This window comes from Barbus barbus (assembly GCF_936440315.1).
Source record: "Barbus barbus genome assembly, chromosome: 25".
NCBI classification, from domain to species: Eukaryota; Metazoa; Chordata; class Actinopteri; order Cypriniformes; family Cyprinidae; genus Barbus; species Barbus barbus.
In genome coordinates this window covers 21,634,660-21,651,730 of record NC_136753.1, presented here as the reverse complement: position 1 = coordinate 21,651,730, position 17,071 = coordinate 21,634,660, and the positions used below count along the sequence as shown (strand labels likewise).

General features: G+C 35.3%; 1 protein-coding gene across 1 annotated transcript in view; it reads left to right on the top strand.

The window, feature by feature from the left end:
• Positions 1-205: 205 nt before the first annotated feature.
• The window catches only part of LOC306845315 (uncharacterized protein), a gene marked incomplete at its 5' end in the record, with an annotated part of 50,343 nt that continues 33,477 nt past the window's right edge, over positions 206-17,071 (top strand). Inside the window, 24 exons of the mRNA XM_079378023.1 lie at positions 206-278; positions 2,295-2,475; positions 2,817-2,973; positions 3,445-3,538; positions 3,694-3,852; positions 4,004-4,161; positions 4,967-5,096; positions 5,187-5,306; positions 7,628-7,783; positions 8,222-8,341; positions 8,513-8,662; positions 9,277-9,393; positions 9,844-9,990; positions 11,325-11,444; positions 11,553-11,819; positions 11,901-12,044; positions 13,091-13,216; positions 13,449-13,595; positions 13,874-13,999; positions 14,086-14,232; positions 14,318-14,437; positions 14,543-14,692; positions 16,598-16,734; positions 16,890-17,016. Coding sequence (XP_079234149.1) covers positions 206-278; positions 2,295-2,475; positions 2,817-2,973; positions 3,445-3,538; positions 3,694-3,852; positions 4,004-4,161; positions 4,967-5,096; positions 5,187-5,306; positions 7,628-7,783; positions 8,222-8,341; positions 8,513-8,662; positions 9,277-9,393; positions 9,844-9,990; positions 11,325-11,444; positions 11,553-11,819; positions 11,901-12,044; positions 13,091-13,216; positions 13,449-13,595; positions 13,874-13,999; positions 14,086-14,232; positions 14,318-14,437; positions 14,543-14,692; positions 16,598-16,734; positions 16,890-17,016 — 3,373 coding nt within the window. The remainder of the gene's footprint in view (positions 279-2,294; positions 2,476-2,816; positions 2,974-3,444; positions 3,539-3,693; positions 3,853-4,003; positions 4,162-4,966; positions 5,097-5,186; positions 5,307-7,627; positions 7,784-8,221; positions 8,342-8,512; positions 8,663-9,276; positions 9,394-9,843; positions 9,991-11,324; positions 11,445-11,552; positions 11,820-11,900; positions 12,045-13,090; positions 13,217-13,448; positions 13,596-13,873; positions 14,000-14,085; positions 14,233-14,317; positions 14,438-14,542; positions 14,693-16,597; positions 16,735-16,889; positions 17,017-17,071) is intronic.

The window sequence follows — 17,071 nt, the reverse complement described above, 5'->3', positions numbered from 1 at the left end:
CTTCTCTTAGTTTTTTTGTTTTTGAGCTTCTGCCAGATGTTCATGGTATTTGGGCACTCAGTTCACCTGGAGGAGGAACATTATGTTGCTGCTATTTAAGCTGAAAGCAGCGCAGACTGCTGACTGAACAATCGATTTCTGGTTTAGATGACCATTTTTGCACACATTTTTCTCTTTTGTGTGTCATTATGTGTAGAATTTGAAAATGGAGTGTTTACTGCAATGGACTCTGCTGCTTGCTGTGTTGCTGTGTCTCCCATCACGGTCTACAGCTCAAGGTAAAGATTCATGTACTATTTCAGGAAGCGCCATTCAAATGACCATGTATATAGTGGAGCTAGATTAATTTTATCTGCAGCATGTGCAGTTCTCAATTAGCATATTTAATATTGCAGTATCAGTTCACTGAATTTTCCCTCTTTGATGAAAATGAAGACATCTGTAAACTAGTTTGAGGCATGTAAGAAAGTCATAGTTAATCTTTAATATCATATCGATAAAATGATAACATGTTTGATAAATATTCAATATGTTTATACACCAAAAGAAACAGCATTAGGTTGTTACCCTTTTTACTGATGTTACTGTTTTTATTAATGAACAAAAAATTATTACTTACTCTATTAAGATATTTTGTTAAGGAAAAAAGATTGAAAAGGGATTTTACTTGAGTTTACGCGTGCATATTTTTATGTAAAAAAATATATATAATATTATCACCTGTTTGGCGAGTGTTCATCATGTTCTGATAAAAAAAAAAGAGTAGTTTAAAATAACAGTTTCTGCAATTTTCACTCAAGAGAAGAAATCTGCCTTTAAACTTGAAAGAATGAAAGATTTGACATTTATTGTGATAATTATGGATATCAACTGATATTAAATATTTTATTGTGATAATGGTTTTGTCCATATGGCTCAGCCCCAGTCAACATTATAATGGTACTATATGGAAAAAGGTTTATTAATCATGTAAAAATTTGATAAAGAAAAAAGTCTGTTTAAAATAACATTCAAAATAACATGTTATTAGTTAGATATTTTAAAGTAATAGATTTTAGTTTATTTTTTTCATGAACACACATAGATCAGCACATTATTATTGTTATTTTATTATTATTCTCAAGTAATATTTTAACATTATTATTTAATTGTAACTGATACTGATGAGCTGTTGATTTATTTTCATGTTAATGCCAACAACTGAAAAATTGCTAAAGAATAAAGTCTGTTTGAAGGAAAAACAAAGTAAAATTTGTAATAATAATTATTACTTTTTCGAGTAATAGCCCATTTTTCACTTATTTTTAATTATTTTAACTAATTATTGTAACTATTATAATTATATTTTGCACGGTTTTATCCGTTAACACACATCTAGATCGGCGTAGAGTACAGTATGTAACAACAATCAATACAGATAAATTCAATACAGATAAACACACACACACATACACACTAATATCTGTTGATATCCAGTATGGGCCTGTAATTCTGCACGTTCAGTACACTGTACATAGTACTAACATACTAGACAGTTCTCATTATGGGTACTTCCCATCATGCCCTACCAAAATGCTGTGACTCATTGATAAAATCAAACACAGCAGGTTAATTAGTTTGCTGCCTTAAGGGCATTAAATCATGTAGCTGGTGAGTCACACACAGCCACAGATCTGAAGTGTGGGAAGGAGAGATGGCACACCAGCCGCTGAATAAATGGGCCCAGATGCTTTGTTTCTTTGAAATGGCTTTGCAGACTGGGTGGTTATGGTCATTTCCTGTGTGTCTTCTCACCCTGATCCTCCCCTAATCCTTTACTGAATGCATGAATTGAATAGACCACAGTGAATGCTTATGGAAAAACTGAAGTTCAAGTTCACAGTTGTATATGTCGTATACACAATTGTGCATAGCGAAATGTTTTGTCTAGCCCTTATGACAGTGGATTTTAGATACAAAGAATAAAATGCTTATGTGCAAAATAAAAAGAGTTAAAATTTAGGCAAAGAAGAATATGCATTTAGAAGAAAATAAACAATATACGCACTGTATGCTTTTCCTATATGCATATTTATTACTGTTAGTGACTGTGCTTGATCCATTTTTGTTAACACTAATCTAATTTTGGCTGCACTGATGAAAGCATTTTTTATTTGTATTAATGAAAACCAGACTTAAAAGACTTCTACTCTAAATATTTGTAAATATATCTCTTTTACAGTGTAAAGGTCAGAGTTGTGCATATTTATGTAAGTCGTTGTGTCAGTATTAACTGTTATTTTTTCTGTTGACAGGCCAGTGCAATAATGTTGTTGCAGCAGACATTGTGTTCCTGGTAGATGGATCATCCAGTATTGGCCGGGCCAACTTTGTGTTGGTCAAGAATTTCATGGCAGGAATTGTCAAACCCTTTGCCAGAGTGGTAGGACCCAGTGGCATCCGTTTTGGAACTGTACAGTACAGCGATACTGCCAGGTCTTTAAAACTCTATGTGCTTGTATATTTGATGTGTTGTGTACTTAAGCACCGCTTAAGCACCGCTTGCATACCTGATACCTACATAGCAAATAGCTGCTTGGAACAGCTATTTAGCTTTGGAATTGTAATAGCTTCTTTTTGCAACAGCTTTGCAGAAGAGGAGTTAACAGTTAACTGCACCAAGTTCTTTGAGTATATTGAACATGTTATAGTAAACAGTGTCTTTGGTTTGATGAGGGGGCTGCATTGTATTATAATTGTTATGTACAGTAAAGGTTCATGGATGTGTGTGTTGGAACATTTGTTGATTATAGTTGTGTGAAATTTATGATACTCAGGGTGGAGTTTACATTTACTACATACCTGAATGGAACTGAGCTCATAAATGCCATAGAGAATATCAACTATAAAGGTGGGAACACGCGGACTGGGGCTGGCCTCAAATACATCGCAGACAACTTCTTCAGCCCTTCCTCTATCAGAGATGTACCCAAGGTGAGCTGGAGGTTATGACACACATGTTTGATTTGCCATATCTGTAGTATTTTGGCATGGACCACAAATGTGCAAATGAGTTTTCCAACACAATCTCTTGCTTAGTATTTGTACACTGTGTACACTACAGTTCAAAACGTTTTGAATTGATCATTAAATGAAATTGATCAAATATGACAGTAAAAAAAAAAAAAAAAAAAAAAAAAATATATATATATATATATATATATATATATATATATTTTTTAAATCCTGATTAAACAGTTTCACAGTTTCCACAAAAATATTAGGCAGCAGAACGGTTTTTAAAATCGATATTAATAAGAACTGTTTCTTGAGTACCAAATTAGGATCATGTGACACTGAAGACAAGATACAAGATTCATTATATAATAAATAATAAATACTCAAGTATAGCATACTTAAATTTTATTTTCTTGATTCATCACTGTCTTTTATTCTTTCTTTTAGATCGCTATTCTCATTACTGATGGTAAATCTCAGGACAGTGTGCAGGAGCCTTCTCAAAAACTACGTAGCCTTGGAGTCAAAATATTTGCAGTGGGTAAGGACTGATATGTAGAGTGTTTAGCCACCATTGTCATTTTTTTCTGCAAATTTTAGTGCATCTTTTGGCTGTGGAGTATGGACTAAAGATTAAAAATATATTTAGTTTGCTCTGATTTTATAGTTGTTTCTTTCTCTCTTGTCATTTCTCAGGTATAAAGAGTGCAGACCCAGCTGAGCTGAACCTCATTGCCTCTCCTCCTCAAAGTGAATTCACATCTCAGATTGGGAATTTCAAAGCTCTCAGCTCCTTGCTGCCCCTAGTGTCTCGACGTGTGTGTACAACAACTGGAGGCTCTTACTCAAGTGATGGTAAGTCTGTCATGCAGTTAAATTCAAGATTATAATTATATTGGAGTTTTATTAAATTGTATTTTTCATTTAGAACTTTTATATTTTTTAAATGTTTTAATTGACCCTGCTATATTAAAATCATTGATTTGTGTAACTGTTCCACCATCAGAGGCCTTCAGTGGTCCATCAGACTTGCAGATTTCAGGTGACACCACCAATTCACTGAGATTTCGATGGACATCTGCAGGAGGGCCTGTAAGTGGCTATGTGGTCCAGTACAGACCCCTATCTGGCCTGGGTCAGCCAATCACAGCAGAGCTTCGACAGGTGAGAAGAGTGCTTATCAAAAGAATGCTTTTTTGCAGACTAAACATCTGTAAATGGGATAAAAATGATTTAAATGATAAAACCTGAGGAAGACTCAAAAACAGTCTCTTCTGTTCTGTATTTCACCTTTGCTCTGGCTTGTTTTCTTAATCTAGCTGTCTAATAAACACTGCAGTGTATACAATGAATATTGTTGGCTTTGTGACAAATAGCTTATGTTTCTGATTAGTAAGTAGCTTTGGAGTAAATCATCTGCTAAATTAGTAAATGTTAATAAACGTTTGCTTCAGTTAGTTACAAATATTGGCAAAATTGAGACAGATGAGAGTGATTATCTTATCTGAATTACTTTGATGAAGAAAGAGACTATTTCTCAGCAAATATTTGTTCATTTAACTCTATTCATTAATTATTTTGTATTGAAATAGTTTTGTACATTTTAAGGGTTACTGAATTAATTTAGTATTACTTATTTATTATCATCATGGTATTTATTAATGTGCTTTTGCTAATTATGTGCTTTGTCTTTTTATTTGTTTTGTTTAAATATATTTTTATGTAGCTTTAGTATTTTTATTCCAGTTGAAGTTTTAGTAATTTTAGTACGTCACCTCAATGTAGTTAGTTTTGCTACATTTTTAAGTAAAAATTTTTCCATTTAATATTTATTTATTTTCTATTTCAACTTTATTTCGGTTACTCAAAATTGTTTTCAGAGTTTTAGTTTGAGTTTACAATAACAACAACAGAGGAACCCACAATGTGTAGCTTATTGGTCTCCACTGAAAAGTCTTTTTACCTGCAGGAAACAATACCAAGCAACCAGCAGAGCTACACTGCACGAGAGCTGCGTTCAGGCACAGACTACCTGATCACTGTTATTGCTCAGTACCCAAACAGCTTGGGAGAGTCAGTGTCTGGCAAGGCCCGAACAAGTGAGAACTGAACACAACAGAAATATGTGGCATCTAAATCAGCATCTCTTAAAAAACTCTCACTCTCTCTTACCCCAAACCACACACTAGAGCTTCTCCAAGGTGTGACTGCACTGCGACTGATCCAGGCCGGGTTGTTTACTCTGACTTTGGGCTGGGACACTCCAGCTGACCAAGTACAGGGTTACAGAATCACCTATGGGCCTGCAGGTGAGACTGACACAGTTCCATATGAATAATAATCCATACTTCTATTGCATTTTTCAATAATGTTTTTATTTTTTTTTATTGCCACAATGTTGAGTGGTTGCTATAGCGAAAGTTCTACATCTGATCATTCAGAGAAGTAATAGCACATACATGTGTCTCCTCAAAAATTGCACATTCATTTCTGTTGCACAAACAGTCCACTGTAAAACAGTAGTTGAGGAATTTGAACAAACCCTTAATTCTAAGTGTGAGCAATAGTAATAGTGATTATGGCCTTAGCAAACACCTCTAACTAATGATTTTAGCTGTTTGATAAAAGAAAGATGTGGAGGCTGGAGAGTGTGTTTTGGTTTCCCCAAGGTGTTTTTGTCAATTGCTTAAAGGAGTGCCAGTTTGCTTTACCTGCTTGGTGTCCAGGTGTGAGCTGGCAGAGAAAAGATCTGTCAGATTAGGTGTGGTCCTATGTTTAATCAGGTTAGTTTTTGAAGCTAGAGGAAGGTGTTTCAACCTGCCTGTCTTAGCCCAGTGTTGCATGCAGATGAATAGATGCTGAAACTGTGATTTAAAATTATACTATGTCATTAACTGACTCATATATTGATGATATGCTGTGTTTGGTGGGCCAGCTGGTATGAGTTGCTAACACTATAACAAACACCCAAATGTTTTCAATGCTAGGAACCACTTAAAGAGGTTTTATCAATCAAAACATTTTGAAATGAAACATGAGACAAAATGTATTTCTTGCTTATGAAAAGCTATGAAAAGGTACACAAATAAAAAGATAATGCATTAAGAGCATTCTAATGTATCTACAAACCCTTTTTGCTTTTCAAAATATTGAGAGATTGATTGTGTTAGGCAGAAAAGAGAAAGATGTCACATTTGCTGTTACTCTGTCACGGAGCTGCTCTCTGTTCCCCGGATTCTGCTTGTTTAACACACTTTGTATAAAGACGTGAACACATACTTGGTTTTAAAAACTCTTTATTTACACCTGACTAAACAGTTGTGTCTCAGACTGGCCAAATGAGAACTTCAACAAACAGTTGACTTTCAATTGGATTGGCATACATGGTGGCGGCTAGTGATGGACGCTTTCGAAATACTGTTTAGAGAGTTTTGAATCCTTTGTTTCAAATAATTTGTTTCAGACCAGTGATTTTGAGCATGTATAAAACTACTAAAGTCATGTGATTTCAGTAAACTGAAATGAACTGTTTCGAAATGTTTTGAAATGTCACTGCTTCGACACAATTTTACCTAATTTTATATATTCGTAGATATTTTGTGATATTTGCAATTATAATTAAAATTAAAAGAAGTAAAAAATCTCTAATTGTCATGTTTAGTCAAGCCCTCCATAGAACAATCAAAATAAGCCCTGAAAATTGATATAAGAACAAATATTATAAAGATACGTCATGTTTTATGGTATTACATGATTTGTAAATTGCATTTAAATGTTGCACTCAAGAGTTAGTATAATTATTTGTGTTATTTAAATAGGTGTATTTGAGGAAATTCTGCTACTTATTGTTTTTTATTCATCATGTTACGCAGCTTCTGAAAAATAGCGTATGTATAAATTCTCAGCCAGTTAGTCTGGGACTGCTGAGTGGAGTAGCTGTTGAGATCCATTGTTTTTGTTTATTACAATAAATACTGAAGTTGGGTTTCTTCTCTTTTTCTACTTTTGAACTAAATTTTTCATGTTTTTTCACAAGGGGGCACATTGCACTCTGTTGTCTTGGGAGAGAACAAAATAAAAGGAAAAAAAAAAGTAATTTAATCCTTAATTTTTTGAGGATTTGACCCTCCATCAGTATTAAAAACACTACTGTGGCAATGTTAACTTTTTCTTGTAATTTAATGTCAAGGTAATATAATACAAAATATAAATGTACATTCAATACAAATTTAAATGTTAAAATATTCCAAAAATAAAAAATCACAGTCTGTGAAAATGATCCATTGAATTAATGATGCATTGACGTTGAGCTTGCAGCTTAGTAAGTGAGTCATGACCTACATGTGAATAAGTAGCCATGCTGGTGGATGAGTTCAGTGAGATCATTCAGTAAAGGATTTGTCAGGCTTAAACTGGTTTAAACGGGATCTTCCTGAGTTTCAATTTTATAAAACATGTATTTTTCTTATTTCTGATATTTCATGAATGCACCAGCATGCTCACACTTTGCACATCTGACTTACAGTATTTCCACTCTGCAAGCCATAGTTGAAAATATTGTTAGTCATTTTTATGCAAGGCATAATTAATAACTTATGCTAATTGATTTTCTGGATTGATTGATTAACAGGTCAGCCTGCTGCACAGCTGCTGGAACAGTCTGTAGGGGCAGAGTCTACTTCTATGACTTTGGTCGGTCTTAAGTCAGACACAGAATATGTGATCAACTTGTACCCACTGTTTCCCCGTAACAGTGCCTCACCAGCCACCCTGTCTGCTCGCACATGTGAGTACTCCAATACTACCATTCAAAAGTTTGGGGTCAGTAAGATTCTTTCTGTTTGTTTTAACTAAATTAATACTTTTATTCACTAAAGATGCATTAAAATGATCAAAAGTGACACATTCATAATGTTAAAAAACTTATTTCAAATAAATGCTGTTATTTCTACAAAATATATTTATTGACACTAATCATGTGACACTGAGGACTGGAGTAATTGTTGCTGAAAATTCAGCTTTGCCATAATTGACAAAACTGTATCGATATTTTACAATATTACTACATTTTAGATCAAACAAATGGTGAGTATTAGAGACTTCTTTTGAAAGGTAGTGTATATGAAAACACACAGACACAATCACACTGTTTTCTCCTCTTGCTTCACTAAAGTGTTCATGCTAATATATAAAGCTCTGTCTGTGTATACACCTGCATTTGCAGTGCGTTTGGAGGGAGTGCAGCAGCTTTCCGTTGACACTATCTCAAGCAACAGTGTTAGAGTCCGCTGGAGAGAAGTGGCGGGGGCCAGAGGATATAGAGTTGTTTGGGGCCCTCTCACAGGTCAGCACATTTTTTAAGAGGTTTTTATTTAATAAAATGCTTCCTACATGGTGATAAAGTGATGAATCACCCAATGATGTTCATGAGTGCTTTAGGCCAGGTATGATTTCACATTGTGTTTTTATCAGATTCCTGTTTTCTGCAGAGTCTTTTTGTATATGTTTCTTTCAGGAAGTGATGTGGAGACTGTAGAACTGGGAGGTGATAGTGAATCTCACACTCTGGGGAATCTGAGACCAGACACAGAGTACATTGTTACAGTCATCCCCCTGTACGATGGAGAAGCTGAAGGACCAGCAGTCACTGCACGTTTTAAGATAGGTACACAGATACTCATACAGACACATCTACAGTAAATGGTACATCAGGCCAGAGAACATTTTTAAAAGGGATGCACTGATTTGGAAATGATTTATGCAAGAAATAGTTTTTAGGCAATATTTCTAAAACCACTAAATAAAATAAATGACCTAAATACTCTTCTTCTCTTTCAGATGCCCAACTAGTGTCTAGAGCATTCATTTAGAGAGTTGTGTATTTAGTAGACCATGCGCAGATGGTCTTTAGTTAAGAAGAGTGCAGAGAGAAAATTTAAGACAGCATTACAGGAAACAAGATGTGTGTCTTTTTTCCATCTCACGCACATTTATCATACACAGACAGTGAGGTGTTTGCTTTACATTTTGCCATTGACTCACTGTCTGCTAGAAGAACAGTTTTTTGTCTTATGACTCACAAACCGCAGCAATCAAATGCGTGAGGGTGTCTGTATATGCGCATACATGTTAGAGCGAGAGACTAAGAGAAAGGGGGCAGAAACTGTCTATAAATATAACAGGACATAAAGTTCAGAAAAATGGAAGTCATTGTTTTAATATTTTACGGGACAGGAGGGGAGATAAAGCTAAAAGATGTTTAATGCATTTGGCTTTCAGAGCTCTCGGAGCAACAGGTCCTGAGAGCCACGACTACGGGACCCACCAGCATCAGATTAAACTGGAACCTCATACAGGCCGCCAGAGGCTACCGACTGGAATGGAAAGCGGGAGAGAGTATGAAAATGTTACTAAAGCACACCAACATACCATAAAAATTGCCAGGATTGTAAATGGAACAGTAAATTCTTACAATACAACGCTGCATTCAGATCTTTTTCTGCCATAACACAGTAAAAGACTTACCGCATGCATTAGTTGGATGATTATGCTAATTTATGGAAATTTACTTGGAACACAGTAGTTGCAATGTTACATGGAAAAAAAATATCAGATTAGCCTGAACAGTTAAGGGGGTGTTTGCAATACAATTTTATCTAATATGAATAATCTGCAAACATAAAATTAATTCTACATGAATAATGAACTGAAACATAAACATAAACAAAATTAAAAGTGACTACAGCAACAAGAAAAAGTAAACTAGCAAACTATGTACAGTATGACTGTAGAACAATTGTTGTATAATACTTTTTTATGATATTTATGTGATCCTGCTGACCGCAGGAGGCAGAGTTCAGAAGCAAGAGTTCCCAAAAAGCACCACCAACTATGAGCTCAGAAGTCTACAGCCGAACACAGAGTACATCATAACTCTATACACACTCTACGAGGGACGAGAAGAAGCTACTTTCTTTTCAACCAAACCAACAGGTCAGAAAAGTTATTTGATGGATTACAATATGATAGTGTTTTAAAGATCATGATTGCAGTTAAAAAGACACTTTGGAGACCAGTAGTGAAAAATTTTAATTGAATGCAGCTTTTTCATTTCATTACTCAAGGTATTATTATAGTATTTTTTTAAATTGACAATTGGACAATTTCTGGGGGGTTTTTTGTAGTCCCAAAAGTTGCACTTGAGCTGCATTAAACAAGTTTGTGAAAACCTGAAGGTCAATGTTTTTATTCTGTCTTGCATACCTTTCATGTGATATGTCGATGCATGGGTTGTGTTTAGCAGAGCAGCAAGTTGGTCCTGTCACGAACCTGAGGGTGGTGTATTCACTCGGAAACATTATTCGATTAGGATGGACAGGAGTCTCTGGGGCAACACAATACAACATCCTCATTCTTAATACAGCATGTGAGAACATTATTTCCTTTAAATACAAATACAGTATGACAGTATGTCATTAAAGTGTTGTTTTGGGATATATGTGACCCTGGACCACAAAACCAGTCATAAGGGGAAATATTTTTTAAATTGCAAGCTGAATAAATACGCTTTCTATTGATGTATGGTTTGTTAGGATAGGACAGTATTTGACTGAGATACAACTGTTTGAAAATCTGGAATCTGAGGGTGCAAAAAATCTAAATATTGAGAAAATCGTCTGTAAAATTGTCCAAATGAAGTTCTTAGCAATGCATATTACTAATCAAATATTAAGTTCTGATATATGTACGGTAGGAAATCTATAAAATATCTTCATGGAACATGATCTTTACTTAATATCCTAATGATTTTTGGCATAAAAGAGAAATTGATCATTTTGACCCATACAATGTATTGTTGGCTATTGATACAATTATACCCGTGCTACTTATGACTGGTTTTGTGGTCCAGGGTCACATATATACATTCATGTGATTTTCATTCATGAGATGTGCCGCTATAATGATTGTTTGAATTGGTTTACCCATCTTTTACAGCAAATGCAGAGGTGAACAGAAGAGTTCCTGGGAATCAGACCACCTTTGACCTACAGGATCTTGAAGATGGTGTACGCTATGCTGTCAGTGTAAATGCACTAACTGGATCCAATGAAGGGGAACCAGCAACAATGTACATCATAACAGGTGTGTGCATGCATACTTTTTCTGATGTGCAAAAGTATGTTGTGTTTTTAAATTGTCAGTTCTAAAATTGTTGGTGCCTAAATTGTTCCATAAAAATGTAAATGCTACTAAAGATACTCTGTAGGGTAACATAATGTGAATATATTATGTCAGAAAATAACTGCTAGTAACTGAATGTTAAACAGAACCGCCACTGAGGGTGACCAACTTGCGGATAGTTGGGAGCAACAGTCGACGAGTCAGGATTGCATGGACTGGTGTTTCTGGGGCAACAGGCTACCGAGTTACCTGGAGACAAAGCAACAGTATGTAGACGTGTTTATGCAATGATTTGGGTTTCCTTTCTTTTTTAAATGATATCACAAAGCTTATGTTGGTTTTAATCTGTCAGCTGCTCTCTCTTTCTGTTTTAGCTGCAGAACAATCCCGTGTCCTAGGTGGCGATGTCACTTCTTACACTATAGACGGGCTGCAGCCAGATGATTCTGTTGTTGTGGGTGTTGCCCCAGTGATTGATGGGCGGACTGGAGAAGTGGTCTCTGTGTCTACAAGAACCAGTGGTACAACTGGAATTGTTACAGGGCTAAGAGTCACTGAAGTAACATCTGCAAGGATAGGAATAAATTGGACTCCTGTGACTAGAGCAACAGGCTATAAAATAATCTGGCGGCGAAGTGATGGTATGGACAACATTACCTTGAGTGCAATAAATTTATGCTAATGTAGGCATGGAAAATTCTTTTTTTCTTTTGACATTGTAGGAGAGGAAGACTCTGAGATTGTATCCGCTGATGTGGCTTCCTATGCCATTGATAGACTCCAGGAAGGTGCAGCCTACCAAATATTAGTCTCAGCCCTTTTTAACTCACGGGAAGGACCTTCTGCCACTGTGAATGCAAGGACAGGTAGTTGTTCTCTTTTTGCATTTTGATATATTCAGTTAACCATTTGCATGGACCTTTAAATGCTTGAAGTCACCATGCAATTAAAATTGATTATTCAACAAATTATTATACATCAAAAACATGAACTATGACATTGACATTACTTCTCTGATGATGAGCACTGGCATAAGAGCTGGACCCTCACCTCTAGCAAACTATTAGTCACCTGAGATTGCAGCAATTAGCAAATGAGAATGATCCTACTATTTACGATGGACAAAATCAAGTCCCGCCATACTTTTTTTTCTTTCTTTTTTTATTTTTCAGAATGTGTTTTGCTTGGATGTATGTCCCTAGTGAAAAATAAATATACTAAAATGTGTTTGAAATGCATTTATTTTATGCTAAGTATACTACATATACATTTACATATTTATGTACTTAAACCTGGAAATATACCAGCTTAGTATACCAAAAATACCCTGGAATTGTACTTTTGTTATACTAAGCTGGTATACTTACTTACTATTACTATAAAGCCTGCTAAATTGGAACAACTAATTTTGTACTTAAAGCACTTTAATAGCGGAAGTAGTGCTGAAGCCCAACCAAATATTCACAGAAGTATATTTGATTGTGCTAAAGTGGAACTATTGCAAGTATACTTTAGGTACACTTTAAATATCTTGCATTTAAAGGCCGATATTATTCAAAGATCATACAATCCTCATCAATAGTGGCATTAAAACACATTTTAGGCTTAATATTAAGAAATATGAATTGTGAACAAGTAGGAAAATTAATTATAATTGTGCATCAGTAAGTCTCAAGCGATATGTCAGTAAATATTTTTACTATATTGAACTATACTTAGTGTGAAATAAAAGTATTTTAAGTATATTACTTTTTTACTAGGGGTCACTACAAGGAAGAAAAGAAGATTGCAATTTCAGTTTCATGCCGACTTTAAAGATTAGTCATTTCTCAGCTTTCAGCAGTAAACTAGGTTTAATCTCAGTGTATTTTTTAGTCTGAATGGCTGACTCTATCCTGATTCTATGCTTTAGATCAGGCCATAGTGGATCGCGTCACCAATTTACAGGTGGTGGAGGCCCAAGGGGAGGTTGTTCGAGTGAGCTGGGTTGGAGTTCAAAATGCGACTTCATACAGAGTACTCTGGAAAAGGACTGACGGTGAGATCTTATAGTGATTTTAAAGTAAATGCTCATGTAGCTGAATGGAAGTGCCATATCCTATAGGAAAGAAAATTCTGATATCTCAATTTTCTTATTTGTCATATTGAGAATCTAAAAATCCAAGGGTTTGTGACCTCCAGGGGCCACAGCTCATAACTTATGTAGATGATAGAAGTCAAAAGAAAGCCTCAGCCATCATATAAAAATAAAACTGTGCGTCCGATTGTAGGTGGAGAGGAGCGGAGTCAGCTGGTTGGTGGTAACGTGACCTCAGTGGATCTGAGGCAGTTGGATGAAGGGGTACAATATGAAGTGAAGGTTCTGGCTCTAGTTCGGAACAGAGAAGGCCCACCTGTCTCCGTCAGAGTCACTACGGGTGAGTCCTGTTTGTCTGTGATGTTTGTTTATTTCTCTGTTTCAAGTCATATTTGCTTATATGGAGAAGTCATTAATCCGTATTCTCTAGGGCTGGGTTTACAATATCGATTTTTTATTTTATTTAGATACATTTCTATTCCACAGAATGAATACATTACACAGTGTTGTTTGTGTGTTATTTGATTATATTTTATTTTGGCTTGGCTAAAGATCAGATCAAATTTACCAGAGATGTTTCCTTACAATCGTGTATTGATATCACTGTTTGTTGTACAGGGGGCCTGAGAGAGACAAGAGTAGAGGGTTTGCGTCTTTTGGACTCATCCCCAGGGGGGTTCCGTATAACCTGGAGAGCAGTGAGTGGAGCCAGCTCATATCGAATCTACTGGAGGTCCTCACAAGGTAGTTAGTTATACAGGCACACATGTACCCACACACACAAACCAGACTCAACTAACTTTATGTTGTTATATGTTTGCTTTGACTAGGTGAACCTGAATCAAGTCGTCTGATTAGTGGCGATGCAACTTCATACACCCTCGATGGACTTCGTCCTGGTCTGAGCTACACTGTAAGATTGTCTGCTGTGGTGGACGGTCGAGAAACTGAAGCTACCACCATCAGAGCAACCACTGGTACACACGCCAGAATGTATCTCACATTTTATTTCTGTCTTTCTCCAGACTCTTTTATTCAGTATTTCTCTTTCTGATTTTTTAGATGCCCTGCCACCTGTGACTGGTTTGAGTGTGACAGACAGTACTGAGAATTCAGTTCTTTTAGGCTGGTCACCAGTAACAGGAGCCACAGGATATGTTTTACGCTGGACAGATGAAGAAGGTGATTATTCTGAAAGTTTAGGAACTAGCAGTGTGTGGTTTAAGGATCAGAAGCACAATTATAGTTGAATGCACATTTTTTGTGTTATATACTCTCTTTCTTCAGACACAGGAACAGGTCAGTCTGAAACGCTGCCCAGTGCAGCCACTTCTTACCGCGTGACAGGTCTACGACTGGGCCGTCGGTACCGTTTCACTCTGCAACCCACCTTCCAAAACCAGGTTGGACCTGAGACCAGCGTGGAGGAACGCACAGGTTAAACAGTTTCTGTCTCTTTCTCTTCCAACTATGGACAAATTTAAATAATTTTTTTTTATATTTCATCTGTCCAAATTAAACAATTTAGACGAACACTTAATTAACTGATTGTTAAAGATAATGGCATAAAACACGTTAGGACTCCAGATGACCAGTGCGTGTAGTCTACTTTTTAAGTATAATTTAAATAAAATATACTACTGTATATTATTGGTATTTTAACTAATGAACGTACTTGTTTTAGTGTTTAATTTATGGCTGTCAAGTGATTAAATTTTTTAATGTAATTAATTACATGATATGGTGATTAATTAATCACAAATTAATCATGTCAATTTTGCCTGAATTAATTTGAATTAATTAATATTAAAATGAAATTATTAGTGCTGGGCAAGGATTTATCATGTATATATACATACACAGACATGCATGTATGTATTTAAGAAAAATATGTTATGTTTATGTATTAAATATATGTATATATTATATAAATGATATATAAATATATACATGTAAATAGTTTCAAAATATATACATTATGTGTGTCTTTATATATACATAATATATATACACAAAGTACACACATATATTATATAAACAAAAACTTTTATGATTTTATTAATCATGATTAATCATTGCCCAGCACTAGAAATTATATTTTAAAAAATGAAATGATATTCTAAATATGAAAATAAAATCGCTAGTAGGTGGTGCCAACTCACTGTCCAGTCATTCATAAAAACATTACTAAATAAAAAAATATAAAATGACTAAATATAATGTTGAATCTTTAATTTTCTGTAAAGCTGATTTGCATCATGAAAACAATTATACAAATAAACTTGAATTGAAATTGTTCAAATGGCTGATTCATTCAGAAATGGCTCACTCATTGGCTCACTAGATTTATTCAAAAGCGTGGATTTATGAAACAATGCTGTGTGTTGCTCAGAATGGTACAACAGTTCTGCAATGTCTTTGTTTCAAACTATTTTTTCAAAACCTTATTGACCATATCGTGTTCAATATGTAATACAATATTAACTTCTTGTTTATTGAACTATTGTTTTAAATTAATATCACATTTGCAATAATGCAGATATGCGTGGAAACTTGTTTGTGTGGTATTGATAAACAGCATCATATGACAAATTTAAGACAAAAACAATGCTATACAATAATATTTTTGCCGTCATATCTTACATTTTAGGAACATACTGTATAACTGTGTTCTCATAGGCTACATTACACAGTCAGTTGTTGTCCTGCATCATGTTCATCAGCAACTGCATTCAGTCTAACATGGGCCGGGGGGGGGGGGGAATAATTTTAAAGTTATATTTTTTCCACAATTAATCACACCAAATTGACAAATTAAATAGACAGCTTAGTTTAAATGCATTTGTGTTTAGCATAAACATAACAGATTTTACTTACCATTCAATTTGTACTCTTAGAAAAAAATACAGATCTGACTCTTCTGGTAAAACTTTTTGTGTGAATTATTTCATACAGTACTTTTGACTTTGAAGTTAAGGCAAATTATAGCTTGCAATGTGAGTATAGTGAATAACATACCATTACACTGGTCAGTCACAGGGAGATTTTTCTCTCACTACATGCTCTCTCTGCTAGCAATTTTCGTTTGGGAAGATACAGACTCACAGATTATCATAGTGCTTGATGTCATGCTGTACTTTTCAGACTATCACTGTGCAATGAATGTCATTTTCATTTATAGAGAAATGTTCCCATAGATGAATTGCACCATCTTTGTTTTTTCATGTCTGCAAAGCTGATATGAATAAATGTTTGCATAACTGAATAAATTATTTTCAGCATTGTTATTCTTACTCTCTGCTGTATTCCTAGCATAATATGTTTAATAAATCCATGTTTTAGTGTGTGTGGGAGGGCGTTTGGATGTTGTCTTCCTTGTCCCTGCATCTCGCGATCGCTCTGGCATGGTGGGACCTGTGTTGTCTCTGCTCGCCAGTTCTGCTGGATCCTTTACCTCCATCGGACCCAGAGACTCTCAGGTGCAGTTCTTTTGGTACTATCTTCATGTGGTGTTCCAATTTTTTTTAAATAAATTGTTATGACTCCAAAAAAACAGTGCCCTCTTCTGACAGAGTGCAAGAGACATTGAGCTGATCAGTGTGAATGAAGTGCTTGTAATACCTGTTTTCTCCAGGTGGGGGTGGTGACATACAGTGAAGATCCAAAAGCAGGCTTCCTCCTCAATCGTCATAGCAACAGAGAGACCCTTCTGCAGGATATCTTGACCACCCCATTCAATGACAGACCAGGAAATAATATAGGTGTGTTTGTGTTTTTTGTCTTTTCATTTAATTTTTTTAATTTTATGTTTATGTA